Source organism: Crocuta crocuta, unplaced genomic scaffold (genome assembly GCF_008692635.1).
Source record: "Crocuta crocuta isolate KB4526 unplaced genomic scaffold, BGI_CrCroc_1.0 scaffold17, whole genome shotgun sequence".
Lineage (NCBI taxonomy): Eukaryota > Metazoa > Chordata > Mammalia > Carnivora > Hyaenidae > Crocuta > Crocuta crocuta.
The window spans coordinates 8,007,811-8,026,285 of record NW_027532041.1 but is presented as its reverse complement, the minus strand read 5'-3'; the positions used below and the strand labels follow the sequence as shown (position 1 = coordinate 8,026,285).

The following is an 18,475-nucleotide window of genomic DNA, read 5'->3' as shown; positions in this document are numbered from 1 at the left end:
TAATAATGTCAGTTAGAAGAATCAAAATACCAGAGAGGAGATATACTTATCACCATAAAATCACTGAGTGGGTGGTTTAAATAACAGAAATTTTCTCACAATTCTGGAGCCTACAAGTCCAAGAAATGTCAGCAGGTTTGGTTTCTGCTGAAACCCCTCTCCTTGGCTGCTCCCTCACTGTCTTCACATGGCTTTTTCTCTGTGGGTGCACATTCCTGGTGACTCTTTCTTTTTCTATAAGAACATCAGCCATATTGGTTTAGGCACCATGCTTATGACCTGATTTAACTTTAATTACCTCTTTAAAACCCTTATCTCCAAATACTGGCCCCTTCTAAGGTATAGGTGAGTACATTAACTTAAGGATTTGGAGGGGGCATAATTCAGTTCATAGCAGAAAGGTGCTCTCTGCTGTTTTGGTTGCACAGAGATCTCAGTGTCTGGGAGGCAGAATGTGTCTAGGACCCATCATGATCCAATTCACTTTCTATACATTGGATCCTGAAATTTCTCTGTCTTTCACTAGTCAGAGATGCTTGAAATGGAGACATACATTGAGAGACTGCTGTTTCTCTGCAACTACTGTAGAACTCTCTATGCTTGTTGAGGGAAAATTGCATTTATTTTTTACTTTTTTCATTTTTTAATTAATAGACTTTCTTTTTTAGAGCAGTTTTAGATTCACAGAAAAATTGAAAAGAAAGTACATAGTTTCCATGTACTCTTTCCCCATCCCACAGCTTCCCCCATTGTTAACATTTTGGTTCAGTATGGCACATTTGTTATAATTAATGAACCACTATTGATAATTATTATTCACTAAAAGTCCATAGTACACATTCTGGGTTAGTCTTTGTGCTTCATATTGCTCGTTTCTTTCCATTGGTGAACAAGATTACATTGTATGCGGTAGAGGTTGTCTCCTTATTCATCTATTGAAGGATATCTTGGTGACTTCCAAATTTTTGAATAAAGATTATGAATAAAGAGCCTATAAACATTCATGTGCAGGGGTTTTTATGGTATGTTCATGTTTCTTTAATAGCAATATTTAAAAAAATTAATGTTTTATTTATTTTTTGAAAGAGAGAGAGAGACAGCGTGAGCAGGGGAGGGTCAGAGAGAGAGGGAGACACAGAATCAAAAGCAGGCTCCAGGCTCTGAGCTAGCTGTCAGCACAGAGCCCAATGCAGGGCTCGAACCAATGAACTGTGAGATCATGACCTGAGCCGAAGTTAGACGCTTAGCTGACTGAGCCACCCAGGCGCCTCTTAATAGCAATATTTTTAAAAACTGATTTTGCAGCTGTAGGAAATTATATTTTAGTGTGGGGAGCACAGGAACATTTTATTAAAATATTAGACACTTTTAGAGCTTTAAGTGACTAAGTGACAGAAAGCCACATTATGGATCATCTGTTCAAGGTCTCCAAACCCAAGAAAAGAAAACTAAAACCTCAAAGAGGTGACATGATCTATCTATGTACTCATAGTCAGCTGATGACACTAGCAGAATTCAGAAGCTGAGAAGAGGGATGCTTTCAATCCAGCCTCCTCATACAACTCTGATCCAATGGCCAGAGGCAGATGCATGATAGTTCCAGTCTTCCATAGCCTTAAATGTGAGGGGCTTAGAAAATGTGGTCTCTTGATGGAGACAAGGGAGAGTTGAAATTTAAACAGTGAAATACTGAGGGAGGTATTTTATATAAACCCAGAATCCCTAAGATTGACAGAACAAGAAGGGAAAAGGAAGACATTGAGGTCTGGTCATGTGGAAGGGGGTGTTAATAACCTATACATTTGCAGAGTAGAGAGAGTTGTTCCATTTTTTGTGCCGAACATCAGAACAACGGTAGACTGTGAAGATCATTTTTGCTTGTCAAAGACTCTTCCACATTCCCTGAATCTATAATGAGTGAGATTTTAATTAAAGACAGCTCATTACTGAACTGAGCCCTGTACAGAGCAATAGTTTTAGGAGGTGAAGAAGGGAACAAGTGCTTTGTTACCAATGAACACTTGTTTCTACTTTGAAAAGTGAAGGCAATGGACTGGCCTTCTCTATCAGCAGTGTCAGGCTAGAAAGTTCTAGCTTTCTCCTTTACCATCCACTTAAAACTGGATGAATAATCCTAACTTACTTATACTTTGGACTGCAGAAGGAAAAGAAGGAGGTGGGGGATGTAAAATTGTATATAAAATTGTATGTAAAGGAGAGAGAAGTTCTATTATTTTATTTATTTTGTTATAAATTGCCTACCAGGATCAATTTAAAGGATTAATTATATAAGAAATTGAATTCTATGAACAAAAAGTTGTAATGACCACAAATTCAACAGTATAATGTGCTTTTAAAACTCTATTGCCTTTAGGGGCGCCTGGGTGGCTTAGTCGGTTAAGCGTCCGACTTTCACTTGGGTCATGATCTCACGGTTCGTGGGTTCGAGCCCCGCGTCGGGCTCTGTGCTGACTGCCAGCTCAGAACCTGGAGCCTGTTTCAGAGTCTGTCACTCCCTCTCTCTCTGATCCTCCCCTGCTCACGCTGTCTCTCTCTCTCCTAGAAATAAATAAAACATTTAAAAAAAAAAAAAACTCTATTGCCTTTATATTTTGTCTAAGAAAAAATGAGGTCTTATCTTACCAATATCAATAATTTTATTGTATTTTATGTTATTCATTATTACTTGGATTTAAAATGCTTTTCTAATTTGGAAAACTGGAAAATGAAAAATGAAAAATAATTTAGAACATAATGCAATGTTAAATTTGAATTTAATACGCACATTATAATTCATGAAATCCTTGAAATTGTAAATAAATAAAAATGATATTTTGTGAAAAGAAAATACTAAGCTACATGTTACTATGGATACTGACTGTTGCTTAGAGTCTTGTTCTTTTCTTAGCAGTCAAAGACCATCTCAAACATTAAGACAGTGCTGTATTCTCAGAATCCTGTTGATTTGTGAGACAAAATCATAATAGTTTGTTACAATTACATCTTGTTCAAAAATATATTTTTGCTTGATGCTGAAAGTAAAAGACAGTATTACTTGGAGCTATGTCATGTAAAAACACTCTCATGGCTAGATTTAAGGCCATATGACATAAATGATAGGTGATTTATAAGTCAGTTTTTCCCATAATCTGAGTGAACTTCTGGAGAATGGAAAGATATATTTAATTCTCTTTTAAACAAGGATTGCAGGTATACTTCTCTGTATATTGAGTTATGATTATTGGTTAAGGAATTTTTAGGACATGGTTGAGATTATAAAGAAAACCTATTTTGAAGTTACATACTACTAGCTAACTACATATGTTTTTCTACTTTTATGATAATTCTAGAAAAAAAAGATGAAATAATTGCTCTTCTTAATAGGTCGTTTTCCCTATGCTGGATTAATAATGAAACTTGGTTTATCTGGTAGATTATTAGATACAAATCTTGAATAGGTAGCTTACAACAGAAACCAGATTTCTTTAGTTCTTTCTTTTATTTATCCTTATCTATTTTTTGGTAAACACTCAGTGGTAAGTGCTATAATCAACACTATTGACTGAAAAGCTTAAAACAAACAGTAAGTCTTAGTGAGGTTTAGTAAGACAAAGTATATACCTACTAAGAGGAAAGAAAAATGAAGAATCTGGGCATTGGGGCAAATGGAGGCAAAGTTACAGGTTTTAGATTGACTTTCTTTCTGCTAATTTTGCTGCCTACTTCCAACTTGCCAACATATTAAAATGGATTTACCATTTTAATTCATTGAGCATAGTGTCTGTGCTTCCATTCCACACTTGCAAAATGATCTGGCAACCTAAGAAGATAGAGGAATAAGCAACCGGAGCTCCATTATGAGAGAGAGATGAGTGAGAATGCTTGGAATATTTCAAACGTTATGCTAGGATATGTTCAAGCTTAAAAGCAATGCAACTTGAAATAGTTTATTTGATCAAATGATATGATAAAATAATATGAAAATACGGACAGGTGAAAAACAAAAGAAAACTTCCCTTGATGAATTCATTATTTTAAAATGTTCATTATAAATTGGTGGTGAAACATACATTTTGTTTTTAAAAATGGTTTTCTCAGTTTAATGCTACAGGATCAAAATATTCAAATTGAATTACAACATTATAAGGGAGAAAAAAAGCCTAAAATCATAAATAGACCAAATGATTTATATCATCCTCTCCACCCTCCACCCAAAGTAACTTTAGTCCAAGGGAATAGGAAATAGTGGGTAATCAACTATCTGGATAGGTTGATTCATCAACAGAGGGTTGATTCTTTCAGATTGAATGAGGATGTCAAATAATTTTTTTTCCGTCTGTTTGGCATATCTAGATTATGGATCTAGATACCTGGATACTCACAGGTATCTGGATTACAAATTTAAAGGAAAAGTCATAAATATATTCAAACTATGATAATTAAAGGAAGCTAAACACTATAACCAAGTGGGATTTAGCCCCAAGCTCAACATTCAAAAATCAGTTAAGGTAATCATCATATCAGCATGCTAAAGAAGAAAAACACATGATCGTATCAAGTCTCAGAAAAAGCATTTGACAAAATCCAACACCACTCATGATAAAAATGCTAAGTAAACTAGGAATAAAGGAGACTTTCCTCAACTTGATAAAGAATATCTACAAAAACCTGACGACTAATAGCATACTTAGTGAAAAATTTGAAACTTTCCCACTAAGGTCAGGAACAAGGCAAGGATTTTCTTTCTTACTACTTTTTTTTTTTTTAATATCACAGTAGAAGTCTCACTTAATGGAATAAGAAAAGGAAATAAAAGTATAAAGATTGTGAAGGATGGCATAAAACTATCTTTGTTCATAAGTGACATCATAGTCTATATAGAAAATCCAAAAGAAATGATGAAAACACTTCTAGAGCTAACAAGCAATTACAGAAACTTTGCAGGATATAGGATTAACACATAAAATTCAGCTACTTTTCTATATACCATCAATGAACAAGCAGTGAATTTGAAATTAAAATCATAATATCATTTATATTAACATCAAAAAATTGAAATACCAAAAAATGAAATACTTAGGTGTAAATCTAACAAAGTATGGATAAGATGTATACCAGGAAGACTATACAAATCTGATGACAGAATTCAAAGAAGATCGACATCAATGGAGGGATATTCCATGTTTATGGTAGGAAAACACAGTATTGTCAAGATGTCAGTTCTTCTCAACTTGATCTACCAATTCAATGTGATCCCAGCCAAACTCCCAGAAAGTTATTTTGTGGATATTGACAAATTTAAAGTATATGGAAAGGCAAAAAAAACCAGAATAGTCAATATATTACTGAAGGAGAAAAACAACATTGGAGAATTGACACTATCTAACTTCAAGACTCACAATAAAGCTACAATAGTCAAGATAGTGTGATAATGGTAAAAGAAGAGACAAATAGATCAATGGAACAGAAGAAAGAGTCCAGAAATACACACACATAAACATAGTCCACTGATCTTTGCTAAAGGAGCAAAGGCTATGCAATAGACCAAAGATAGTCTCTTCAACAAATGGATCTGAAACTCATGAACATGCAAAAAAAAAAAAAAATCTAGACAGACATCTTTGCCTCACAAAAACTAATTCAAAATGGGTAATAGACTCAAACGTAAAATGTAAAACTATAAAACACCTAGAAGTTAACATAAGAGAAAACCTAGATGATCTTGGATGTGGCAACGACTTTTAAGAACAACACTAAAGGCAAAATTCATAGAAGAAATAATTGATAAGCTGGAGTTCATTGAAATTAAAAAATTATGCTCTGGAAAAGACAATATCAAGATAATTAAGATACTGTCCACAAAGTGGGAGAAATTATTTGCAAAAGATAAATCTGATAAGAGACTGTCATACAAAATGAACAAGAACTCTTTAAACTCTACAATAATAAATGGCCTGACTTAAAAATGTGCCTTAACAGATGCCTCAGCAAAGAAGATATGCAGATGGAAATTAGCATATGAAAGGAGGCTCCACATTGTAAGTCATCAGGGAAATGCAAATTAAAACAATGAGCTATCACTACACATCTGTTAGAATGGATATAATCTGGAACACTGATGACACCAGTTGTTGATGAGGATGTGGAGAAACTAGAACTCTTGTGCATTGCTAGTGGGAACGCAAAATGGTACAGCCACTTAAGATACTTTGTCAATTTCTTACAAAACTAAACATATTCTCACCATTCAAGCCAGCAATTACACTCCTTTGTATTTACCCAAAGGAGTTGAAAAATTATGTCCACGCCAAAACCAGAAGTTGGAATTTATAGTAGCTTTATTTATAATAGCCAAAACTTCGAAGCAACTGAGATATCCTTCAGTAAGTGAAAGGATGAATTTTGATAGATCCAGACAATAGAATATTATTCGGTGTTCAAAAGAATTAGTTGTGAAAAGACATGGAGAAGCCTTATATGCATATTACTAAGTGCAAGAAGCCAGTCTAAAGAAGCTACATACTATATGATTCTAAATTTATGACATTATGAAAAAGCCAAAACTATGGAGACAATAAAAAGATTAGGGGTTGCCAGGGGTTATGGGCAGGGAGGGAAGTACAGACCAAGCACAGAGGATTTCTGTAGAAGTGAAAATACTCTGTATAATGTCATAAGTGTGGATGCATGTCATTGTACATTTGTCCAAAGTCACAGAGTGTGCAACACCAAGAGTGAATCCTAATGTAAACTATGGACTTTGGTAATAACGATGTTCAATGTAGACCTATCAATTTTAATAAGTGTACTGCTTTGGTGGGGAGTGTTGATAATGCGGGGGGTGGATGTTATACATGTGTGGGCTGAAGGGGTATATTGCAAATCTCTGTACCTTCTGCTATATTTTGCTGTGAACCTAAAACTGTTCTAAAAAATAAGGTTTATTTTTTTAAGTTATTATACAATTAAAAGAAATTAAGTACTTCCATAAATTTGGGTGTTCAATTATAGAATTTTAACTTATGAGATATCTTGTGACTTGAGTATTTTTATTAAACACTCATAAAGTTTATAGAAATCCTGTAGTTTATGTTTTGCTTTTAATTCTTAGGTCAGATGCTGCCCTTTTGTATAATGATCGCTCAGTCCTTGAGAATCACCATGTGAGTGCAGCTTATCGGCTTATGCAAGAAGAAGAAATGAATGTTTTGATAAATTTATCCAAAGATGACTGGAGGTGAGTTTCAGAGGAAGCCTAGAGGAAATTTAATTTCAGGAAACAGTTAAATGATGTGATTTAAAGTGAAGAAAACAGAAGAAAGTCAATCTCTTAATCATGTTATAAAAATTCCTGGATGACTGGTTGACTGGATGACTCTAAGAAGGATTAGTATCTTGAAGTCATTCAGTAGCCAGGCTCTGCTGGTGGAAGTTGAACTATTTTCCTGGATAATTCAGCGTCTGTTTGCATCATAGCCAATCCATAAGACCACTACAAACACTTTAAGATATGTAATTATGTACTCTCTGGAATGGAGCTCTGCTTAATTATACCAATATGCGGTCCTAAATAAATTCAAAATTGTAGTGTAATATGGATTCCTTCATATATTATTTTTCTATATGTGGAGTTTAGCTTTTTTAAAAAATAAATTCACTGTCTGAGGGAAAAAAATTACAAACAGAATATACTAAAATGACCCAGGTGCAGAGAGAAATCTTACCTTTTTCTTCAACGCATCCATCTGCTTAAGACAAACAACAAAAACAAAAGCATTCATGGATTGGTGACACCTCTTGTCGTGTAGGGGAAAATAACAGTAGGTACCCGTACTGCTCAGATTAACTTTTCCTCCCTTCATCCTTTGGTCATCATCATCCCCTTCATTTCACTATAAGGCTGCTGGACTTAACAAATATTGATAAAGGGTGTCTGGTGAAGTATGAATTTCTGATAAAATAGAGATTTTTAGTGCAAATATGTCCCTACTATTCAATGAAACCTACTTATTATTTTTTTTAAAAAGCCTTATCTTGAACAAAGATTTTGTTAAAAGTTAGTTAATAAGCTGAAAAGGTTCCCATTTAAACATCAGAGGTTTTTAATTTTTTCTTTAAATCAAGGTAAAAAGAAATGTCCAGAGATAGGCTTTCGGGTGAAGAACTGCCTCAAAATGAATGAATGAATGAATGAATGAATGGTTAATTCAAGGTTTAAAACAAGCCCTAATTTCTGGTGGTTACATTTCCAAATTCTCAAACTTTCTGGTTTTTCAAGGCCACTTTTGAAGCTGTCTAAGACATATGGGCTCACTTTTGCAACGTTGAAAGCAGATCTGATGTAGGGGGGAGGAGGCTGGGAACCCAATTTGGGCCTTTCATTTTATTCTGCAGGAAACAATAGCTCAGTTGTGTTTCCAGCTAAAAAGGCCAGCATCTAATTGTGAAAGGATTTTAAAGCTACCATGGGTGGTCTATATGGAGAATAGAAGGGTATACATAGGAGTAGGGAGATAAGTTTGGAGGTATTTGCTAAGGTCCAAGAGATGATTAGTTACATTTACTGTATTAATTTAATTTTTATCAGTAATTATTAGTCCCAGAGGTAACATTTATATTATTAATTTTTACTATTATTCCTTTGAATTAACCTTTTACTTTCTCAAAGTTGATTCTGTTGCAATTTCAATGTGATTTTTTCCTATTATACTTTTGTTTTTTAACATCTTTAGTATTCTAATAATTTATTCTTGTAATATTTTATAAATTTCTGTACAGTAACTACTCAGAATCATCCTAATTGAAAGTTTTTATAGAATTGTTTTAATACTCTATCATACAGATTATAGAATTTAATAGATATAACACTGTTTCTAAAAAGCTATATTTGCTAGTATAAAATTGATAATATTTTACCACATTAAAATAGATTGCTTTTTTAAAGACTTAGACATTTTCAATTTGCGTACCTATTTATTTCTTAATGTAACTTTAGTAACCATAAATGAAATCATTTAAAAATTTTGGTAAGGAAGATTCATAAATAAAGTAACATTTCCTTTGTGCACTATTTTGCCTAGTTTATTGATACATTACTAGCTGATTACTGATAATATCTAGCACTTACTAATCACTTATTTGCAAAGTAAAATGTACTAAATTTTAAGATTTCATAAAACTTTCATCTCATTTTTCCTTAGTTAAAATGAATATTTTAGTTTGGTTACCATTGTAATATGGGTCTCGTCATAATTCTAGAGAAAAAAATTTAATTAAAAATAATTTCATTAACTATCTTTAGTTTTCATTCCTTTAGTATTTGGAGAAAAGTATTCTAAGCAAGCTATTCAATATCGTCAACAGTAATCAGAGGGATGATTTCTCACAGTGCCGATTTGAAAAATGCAGTTGAATTGAGGACCCATAATTTTCAGCAAGTACCTCTAATCTGTGGTTGCTTTAAAATACAGATCATCCACAATAGCACTCCCCTATGACCCAGCAGTAGCACTGCTAGGAATTTACCCAAGGGATACAGGAGTGCTGATACATAGGGGCACATATACCCCAGTGTTCATTGCAGCACTCTCAACAATAGCCAAAACATGGAAAGAACCTAAGTGTCCATCAACTGATGAATGGAATAAGATGATGTGGTATATTTATACAATGGAATACTACATGGCAATAAGAAAGAATGAAATCTGGCCATTTGTAGCAACATGGATGGACCTTGAGGGTGTTATGCTGAGCAAAATAACTCAGGCAGAGAAGGACAGATACCATATGTTTGCACATATAAGTGGATTAGGAGGAACTTAATGGAGGACTCTTGGGGAGAAGAAGGGGAAAAATAGTTGGGGAGAGGGAGGGAGCCAAACCATGAGAGACTCTTGAATACTGAGAACAAACTTGAGGGCTGATGGAGGTGGGGGAGAAGGGCAAGGGGGTGATGGGCATGAAGGAAGGCACTTGTTGGGATGAGCACAGGGTGGTATATGTAAATCAACTTGACAATGAACTAAGAAAAAATTTTTTTATTTAAAAAAAGAAATAAAAATAAAAAACAAATCATCTAATCATACCACCTTTAGGTAAAATATCTTTGACACAAGATTATAATGCAAGTTTACCACACACATTTTATTTAGCTTACTATAGTGGCCATACCACAAAATAAAAATAAACTATGATTTCCAGTATAAGTGACTTTTCTACCTATCTGTACTGAGCAAGCAATGAAGGCTTTCCTTAGGTAAATTGTTTCCAACTTACTGTGAGAATGAGTTATTTATGCATAGATTTTGTGATATGGTCACCATATTTATAGCTCAGATTTAAATTTGATCAAAATTTCAATAGTACTAATAGCTCTGTCTATAGTATGTTGTAGGGTCAAGTTCCCAAAAGCTTAAGCAGAGAATCACACTCACTTTAGCATATTGGCTTCACTGGGGTCCTTATTATGATAGTTTGGCGCAGTGAAGTGGTCCTAGTGGAGTGGGAACTCCTGGTGTTGAATCTTGTCTCTGCCATGTATCAGCTACTTATGTGACTGGGCAAAACCCAATCTCCTCTGGTGTGAAATAATAATACCCCCTCATATAAAAGCACCTAGGACACTACTTAGACTGAATAAATAGTGATTGTTTTAATAATAGCAAATACTGCATTTAAAATTATTTTGGGGGGACACAAGAGTGGCTCAGTCGGTTTAGTGGCCAATTCTTGGTTTTGGCTCAGATCATAATCTCAGTCATTTGTTGGATCTTTCCCTCCACTGGGCTGGGCATGAGCCTGATTGTGATTCTTTCGCTTTTTCTCTGCCCCTCCTCTAAATAAATAAATAAACTTAAAAAATAAAATTATTTTTTAAAGTTGGTCTGGATCCTTTCAGGACGAAAAACAGTATTTAAGAGTTATGATTTGGGGAGGGTTGTAGGTGTGCATAGGGAAAGCATTCAGTTCTTAAAGGAGAGATGTTAAACAGCATCATTCACAAATCACTCTCCTGGCAACTTCCTAAAGCCATTAGAGTTAAAGTGTGAAATAAAGTTGGAGTTTGTGAGCTCTTTTATATTTGAAAAGTAGCATCTTTTGTGCTTATATACATTAAGAAAAATAAAATTTAAATAGGAATATTTGAGGAGATGTTTTACTTGAGAATTATCACTGGGGAAATAAACCTTTCTTCTTTTGATGACTCCACAGGGATCTTCGGAACCTAGTGATTGAAATGGTTTTGTCTACAGACATGTCTGGTCACTTCCAGCAAATTAAAAATATAAGAAACAGTTTGCAGCAGCCTGAAGGGTAGGTTATTTTCTTTCATAATGTTAATGTTCTGTGGGCTTAGATTTAGAAAAGACTGTAATTGATATTGGGGCACCTAGTGGCTCAGTTGGTTAACATCTGACTCTTGGTTTCGGCTCAGGTCATGATCTCAGGTGGTGGAACTGAGCCCTGCATCAGGCTATGCATTGAGTTTGGAGCCTGCTAAGATTCTTTCTCTCTCTCTTTCAGTCTCTCCTTCTCTCTCCTGTTGCCCTCTCCCCGCTTATACTCTCTTTCTTAAAAAAAAAAAAAAAAAAAATTCGTGGTATCTGGGTAGTTCAGTCAGTTAAGCATCTGACTTCAGCTAAGGTCATGATCTCACAGTTCACAAGATTGATCCCCATGTCGGGTCCTGTGCTGACAGCTCAGAGCCTGGAGCTTGTTTCAGATTCTGTGTTCCCCTCTCTCTTTGCCCCTCCCCTTCTTGTACTCTCTTTCTCTCTCTCTCAAATAAATAAATAAACATTAAATATTTTTTTCAAAAAAAAGAAAGTTAAATAAAATTTTTTAATAAAAGACTATAATTAGTTACTTTGTTCTGATAATTTAAACATGTTCTTGATCTGACAGGATTGACAAAGCCAAAACGATGTCCCTGATTCTCCATGCAGCAGACATCAGCCACCCAGCCAAATGCTGGCAGCTGCACCACCGGTGGACCATGGCCCTGATGGAGGAGTTCTTCCTACAGGTGCCTCTTTCACACTATGTACACATGAGTTTGGAAACAGTGACTACATGTATTGACACACACCTTTTTCTGTACAGAACCCAGGGCTTGTGACTTACTATTAACAACTGGCCACAGCATATTCTTGACACTCTAAGCAGAATTTATTAATCTCCCAGATAAATGTATTTCATAATCCTACATGGTATAGTTTATGTTTTAAAGAGAGTCAAGTTTTGGATCTCAGGTGCCACTCTTAGGAAAGAAAGGAATAAACAAATTAGTATTGTTGGCTGCTGTTAAGAGGTAAAATGTTAGAGTAGAAATATCAAATATATTTCATCATAAAATGGGAAAAGGGAGAATATACAACACTGCTGTGTTCATCTTGTTGGTTAAAACTTAGTCATATATGCATAGTTGCAAGGGAGGTTGAGCAATACAGTTTTGCATTAGGTTAACGTGTGTTTTAGTAAAACCTGGATTTGTTGTATGAAAAAGCAAGCCTAGGGGCACCTGGGTGGCTCAGTCAGTTAAGTGTCTGGCTTTGGCTCAGGTCATGATCTCACGGTTCGTGGGTTCAAGTCCCACGTTGGGCTCTGTGCTGAGACCTAGCTCAGAGCCTGAAGCCTGTTTCAGATTCTGTATCTCCCTCTCTGTCTCTGACCTTCCCCTGCTCACATTGTCTCTCTCTCTCTCTCTCTCAGAAATAAATAAAACATTAAAAATTAAAAAAAAAAAAAAAGAAAGAAAGAAAAAGCAAACCTAGATATGGGGAATGGCCAGTGGCCTCTACCACAAGTGTACTTTTTTAAAAATAGTATCCACTCCCACCTGAGGTACCACAATGCAATTGTGATGCTAACCACCCAGAGTTAGCATTATATCCCACAAGTTAAAGACTCAGTCTTCCAAAAGAGTGGCTCCACTTCAGATGCCAGCCTCAAGTGGGGCCCCAGGACACCAGCCCTTCTGACCACTGGTTATAAATTCAGTGGCCCTATTCAGGTCTGACACTTTGTTACAGTGATTCAAAGAACTCAAGAAAGTTACAGTTTTAATTATAAAGAATACAATAAGAAATGGCCAATTGACATTATACTTATTCTGAAAACATAAAGGCCAAATATATTACTATATTTGGATGACTCTGACTTCTGTCTCCCACTGTCAATGGATATGCCATATAGTTTCATTTTGAAACAGCATTCCATGGTCTTAGAGAAATACTCAGTAACATCTTTCAAATATAAGTATTTTCATACTAAAAATAGTTTTTAAAATATTTTACTACATTTTATGGTAAACACACACACACAGAGATACACACAGACACACATACACAAATGTTAAAACCTATTCAGTTCTACTGGATAGAACTGTATGCTATAGCCAATTAAAAATTATAATTTCATGTACTCAGCCAAACACTAGTCAGAAAATGGTTAATCTAAAGAGACCTTAGAGATCTTTAAGAGCAGTTTTCTCCTATTAGAAATGAAACAGAAACATGAAGAGATAGAATGACTTTGCTCAGGTTAAGACAAAATGCTTACATATTTTAAATGATCATGAAACCACAGCATGTGAAGTTTTGTGGGATGCAGCTAAAGCAATGCTTAGAGGAAATTTTATAACTTTAAATGCTCATATTAGAAAAGAACAAAGTATTTGTATCGATGACTTGAAGAAGGTAGGGAAATAAAGCCAAAACAAGTTGATGGAAGGAAGTAACAAATATAAAAGCAGAAACCAATGAAACAGAACAAAACAACAGCAGAACTTAACAAGGAAAGCAGTTTGTTCTCAGAAAAAATAATAAAATTATTAGCAAGTTTTAAAAGACAAAAAACAGGGGTGCCTGGGTAGCTCAGTTGGGTTAGCATCAGACTTTTGGTTGTCTCAAGTCATGATCTTGTGGTTTATGTGTTCAAGTTCCACATCGGGATCTGATCTGGCAGCGGGAGTCAGCTTGGGATTCTTTCTCTTTTTTCTACTGCCCTTCTCCCACTCACTTTCTCTCTGAAAATAAATAAACTTAAAAATGTTTTTAAAAAAGAAAAGAAAAAAACGACAAATTATAAGTAAAAGAGGAGTTATCATATGGACCCTACCTACAACAAAAGGGCAAGGAATTTTAGGCATAATTTTATGTTAATACATTTGGCAACTTAGAAGAAATTATCAAATTCTTGAAAGATATAAAATAACAAAACAAATACAAGAAAAACTGTAATTTGTATATCCATATACCTATTTTTAAACATTTAATTTATATTTCAAACTCTACCCATGGAAAAAATTCAGGCTTAGATGGTTTCAATTCTTTTTTTTTTTTTTCTATTTCTGAGAGAATGGGAAAGAGAGAGAGTGAGCAGGGGAGGGTCAGAGAAAGAGGGAGACACAGAACCCAAAGCAGGCTCCAGGCTCTGAGCTGTCAACACAGAGCCCTACGCTGGGCTCAAGCCCACGAACTGTGAGATCATGACCTGAGCAGAAGTCGGACACTTAACCGACTGAGCCACCCAGGCACCCTGATGGTTTCAAGTCTTAATTTTTATTTCAGTTCTCAATTCAAATGAGATATGGTGAATTCTCTCAAACTTTCCAGAAAGCAATAATGCTAGTCTCACACAAATTATTTCATAACACAGGGCGAGAGGGAAAGTTGTCAGTATAACCCTGACAAAGCCTGACAAAGATTTTGCAAGTAAAGGAAATTATACACCCATATCTGTCATGAACCTAGATGGAAAATTTCTTTAAATATTAGCAAATTCAATCTAGCCATACAATAAGAGTGCATATTATGACCTGCATTGATTTAAGTAAAACAATCATTTAAAAAAATTCACTATACTAGAAGAAAAAAATCTTACTATTGTCTCTATAGATGCAGAAAAAGTACTTGACAAAGTCCAAAAGACACTAATAACAAGAGCTTTCTGCAAACTGGAAACAGGGGACCTTTCCGAATGTGGTAAAAGGTGTCTATAGGTTACATAGTATTTCCTGATGAATACTGAACACTTTCATGCTAAGTACCAGATACCTGCTCTTACTACTTCCTTTCAACATTGCATTTAAAGCTCTAGCCATTACAGTATATAGAAGAAAATAAATAGTTTGGATAGGAATAAAAAGAACTGTATTTGCAGAAATATGAGCTTCTACATAGAAAATTTAAGGAACCTATAAAAAGCTACTACAACTGATAAATGAGTTTAACAGGGTTATATGATCAATTGTAGCTCTATATACTATCAACAGACAACTTGAAAATAAAATTTTATTTATTTATTTTTTTAATTTTTTTTTTTAAATGTTTTATTTACTTCTAGGAGAGAGAGAGAGAGACAGCGTGAGCAGGGGAAGGTCAGAGAGAGAGGGAGTCACAGACTGAAACAGGCTCCAGGCTCTGAGCTGGCAGTCAGCACAGAGCCCGACGCGGGGCTCGAACCCACGAACCGCGAGATCATGACCTAAGCGAAAGTCGGACGCTTAACCGACTAAGCCACCCAGGCGCCCCCCGAAAATAAAATTTTAAATACAACATGATTTATACAGCATATAACAATACAGCATAAAAATAAAAAAAAATATTTGGTAATAAATTTAAATGCGTATAATGCCTCAACACTGAAGACCACAGTATATTGTTGAGAGAAGGTTTTTAAAGACTTCTTTGTGTAGATTGAGAGATCTATCATGTTATGAATTAAAAGATTCAATATTGTTAAGATATCAATTCTACCAGGGGCACCTGAGTGCCTCAGTTGGCTAAGTGTCCGACTTCAGCTCAGGTCATGATCTCATGGTTCATGAGATTGAGCCCCACATCAGGCTATCTGCTGTCAGCATAGAATCTGCCTCAGATCCTCTCTCCTCCACTCTACATGTCTGCCCCTGCTCTCTCTCAAAATAAATAAACATTAAAAAAATTTTTTAAAAAGATATCAATCCCAAAATTGATTAGTATTATCCTTATCAAAATCCTTATCAAATCCTTATCAAAAACTGTTAACTGACTTCTTTGTAGTGGTTGAAAGAAAAGCTGATCCTAAAATTGACATGGAAATGTAAGAATCTAGATATAGTCAAAACAATTTTGAAAAAAGCCTAAGAAAGTTGGAGAATTTATGCTTTATCACATGACTTAGTAGAAAGTCAAAGTCATCAAAGCAGTGTGTTATGACATGGAGACAGGCAATTGGTTAAACAAAATAGAATAGTGATTTCAGAAACAGTCCCATACTTACGTGGTCATTTAATTCTCTACAAAAGCAGTAAGACAGCTAAATGTAGAAAAGAAAGTTTATAAATGGCAATGGACTGATATTATTAAATATATGGGAAAAAAAGAATCTTGTCCGTTACCTATACTGTCGGAGATGGGCTCTGGCCGGGGTCCAGGGGTCCCTGAAGGATGGACGGCGTCGGCGAGGGAGGGGTGAGAGAGGCCAGAGAGTCTCTCTGGTCACCAGGCAGGCATCTCGGCTCTGACTGGGGCTCAACTTTGTTTTATCATTAAGTGTTTGGGGGTTGGCACAGAAGTGGCATTTGCCTTAGACAATGATTTCTGATAACAACTTTATTTGATATGTAAGAATTTCCCAGAACACAGATTTGTAGAAGACTCATGCATAACGTTTACAATAGTGATTGAGGTAGGAGATTTAGATGCTTATCCTATGGGGAAGGAAGGCGCCTTTAGCATACCAGACAAAGTTTTTAGCATAAAAAGGGTGAAGTTACTTCTTTGTGGGCAGGGGTCAATAGCTTGTTTGTTTAAGGTGGAAGTATCAAGAAAAACAGGTCTTTCAGGGAACACCTTTGCTCTTATAATCACAAAAGAAGTTCCTCAATAGGTTCTTTCACAGGGAGTAATCAGCATATACAAGGCCAGAAAATGTTCCAACCAGAAACAAATGGGTGGGGGTGGATATTTGCCCTTAACTCTAAATTAGGCTCTTTGCCTCAGGGCCAGACTCAAGCCCCTTTTATTATGTCAAGTCTTGGATCTTCAAGGCCCTTAGGAAGAGCCTTTTAACAATCATCCACAATGTTTTCATCTGAAATCTCTTTGGAAAAGGCAGGAATATGCTTTTCCTTATGAGCAATCTGTGTCGGGAATATCGGTCTGATCTGGAATATTGTGAGGCCTGGTGAATACCAGCAGCCTCATTTCCAACATGAGCCAGTAGTAGCAGAAGGAAATACCAGTTTTCATTTCTCATGGCAGGAACTGTGCAAACACTACCATTTCCTCGCTGTGACTGTCATCCAGCGAGGCCAGTGCGGCTCCCAGCACTATACCATATATAAATATTAATTCAAGATTGACCCCAGCCTTAACACAAGACCTAAAACTGAAGTTTCTAGAGGAAAACTCAGGAGAATATTTCTCTAATCTTGGGTGGGGGTTGCCAGATATTTCTTAGAGAAGACATAAAGAACTGCCTAAAAACGAAAAAAAAAAAATGTAAAGGGGACAAGAGTAAATTTTAAAACTTCTCTTCCAAAAATGCCATTAAGGCAAGCCATAGAGTGAGAGAAAATATTCTCTCAAACTTTATCTGTCCAAGGGCTTGTTCACAAATTGCATAAACTCCTACAAATCAGTCATAAAAAAAAATCAGTCTAATTTTATCAGCCACCTCATTAAAAATACACAAAGTGGTAATAAATACATACAAGTATGCTCATTATCATTGCTTATCAAAGAATTGCACATGAAAAGCACATTGAGATAGGTCTACACCCTCACCAGAATAACCAAACTTAAAAGGATTGAAAATATTAAGTGTTTTTATTATGTAGAGCAACTGGAAGTGTCAGGCATTGCAGGTAGGAATGTAAATAATGACAACCCATCTGAAAACTACTGGTTAGCACCCATGAAACTTAATGAAACTAACATGAAACTTAATATCCCTATGACACAGCATGCCAACCCTCAGGTGTACAGCTCAGATAAATTAATGCTTATGCCCACCAAATGTGGAGCAGTCATAACAGTATCAGTGATGATAGCCCAATACTAGAAATAGTCCACATTTGAATCAAAAATAGAAATCAATAAATAAATCATGGTATAGTCATACAATGGAATACCATGCAACAACAAAAAGTGGACTGATAATACAAACAACAATAAATCTCAAAAAAACATACTGTATTTATATGAAGTTCAAAATTGGCAAAATTAATCTATGATAATTAAAATCTAAACAATGGGTACCTGTAGGAGGTGAGCTTTACTGGAAAAAGTTAAGGGAATTTCTGGAAGTGATGGATATGTTTTATATGTTAATTGAGTGTTAATTACACAGATATGTTCATAATTTATGCATTTAAATTTCATGTATAAATTTTCCTTGATTTAAGAAAGAATATAGCAGAATGACTTAAAGAACTTTAAAAGGGGCGCCTGAATGATTCAGTCTGACTTTGGCTCAGGTCATGATCTCG

At 35.3% G+C, this 18,475-nt stretch overlaps 1 protein-coding gene across 2 annotated transcripts in view; it reads left to right on the top strand.

Annotated features, from left to right (window-relative positions):
* PDE1A (phosphodiesterase 1A) overlaps window positions 1-18,475 on the top strand; it is a 186,169-nt gene that overhangs the window by 126,438 nt on the left and 41,256 nt on the right. For both annotated transcript variants that reach the window (XM_077776329.1, XM_077776330.1), the window contains 3 exons: window positions 7,112-7,237; window positions 11,212-11,313; window positions 11,905-12,025. In XM_077776329.1, coding sequence (XP_077632455.1) covers window positions 7,112-7,237; window positions 11,212-11,313; window positions 11,905-12,025 — 349 coding nt within the window. The remainder of the gene's footprint in view (window positions 1-7,111; window positions 7,238-11,211; window positions 11,314-11,904; window positions 12,026-18,475) is intronic.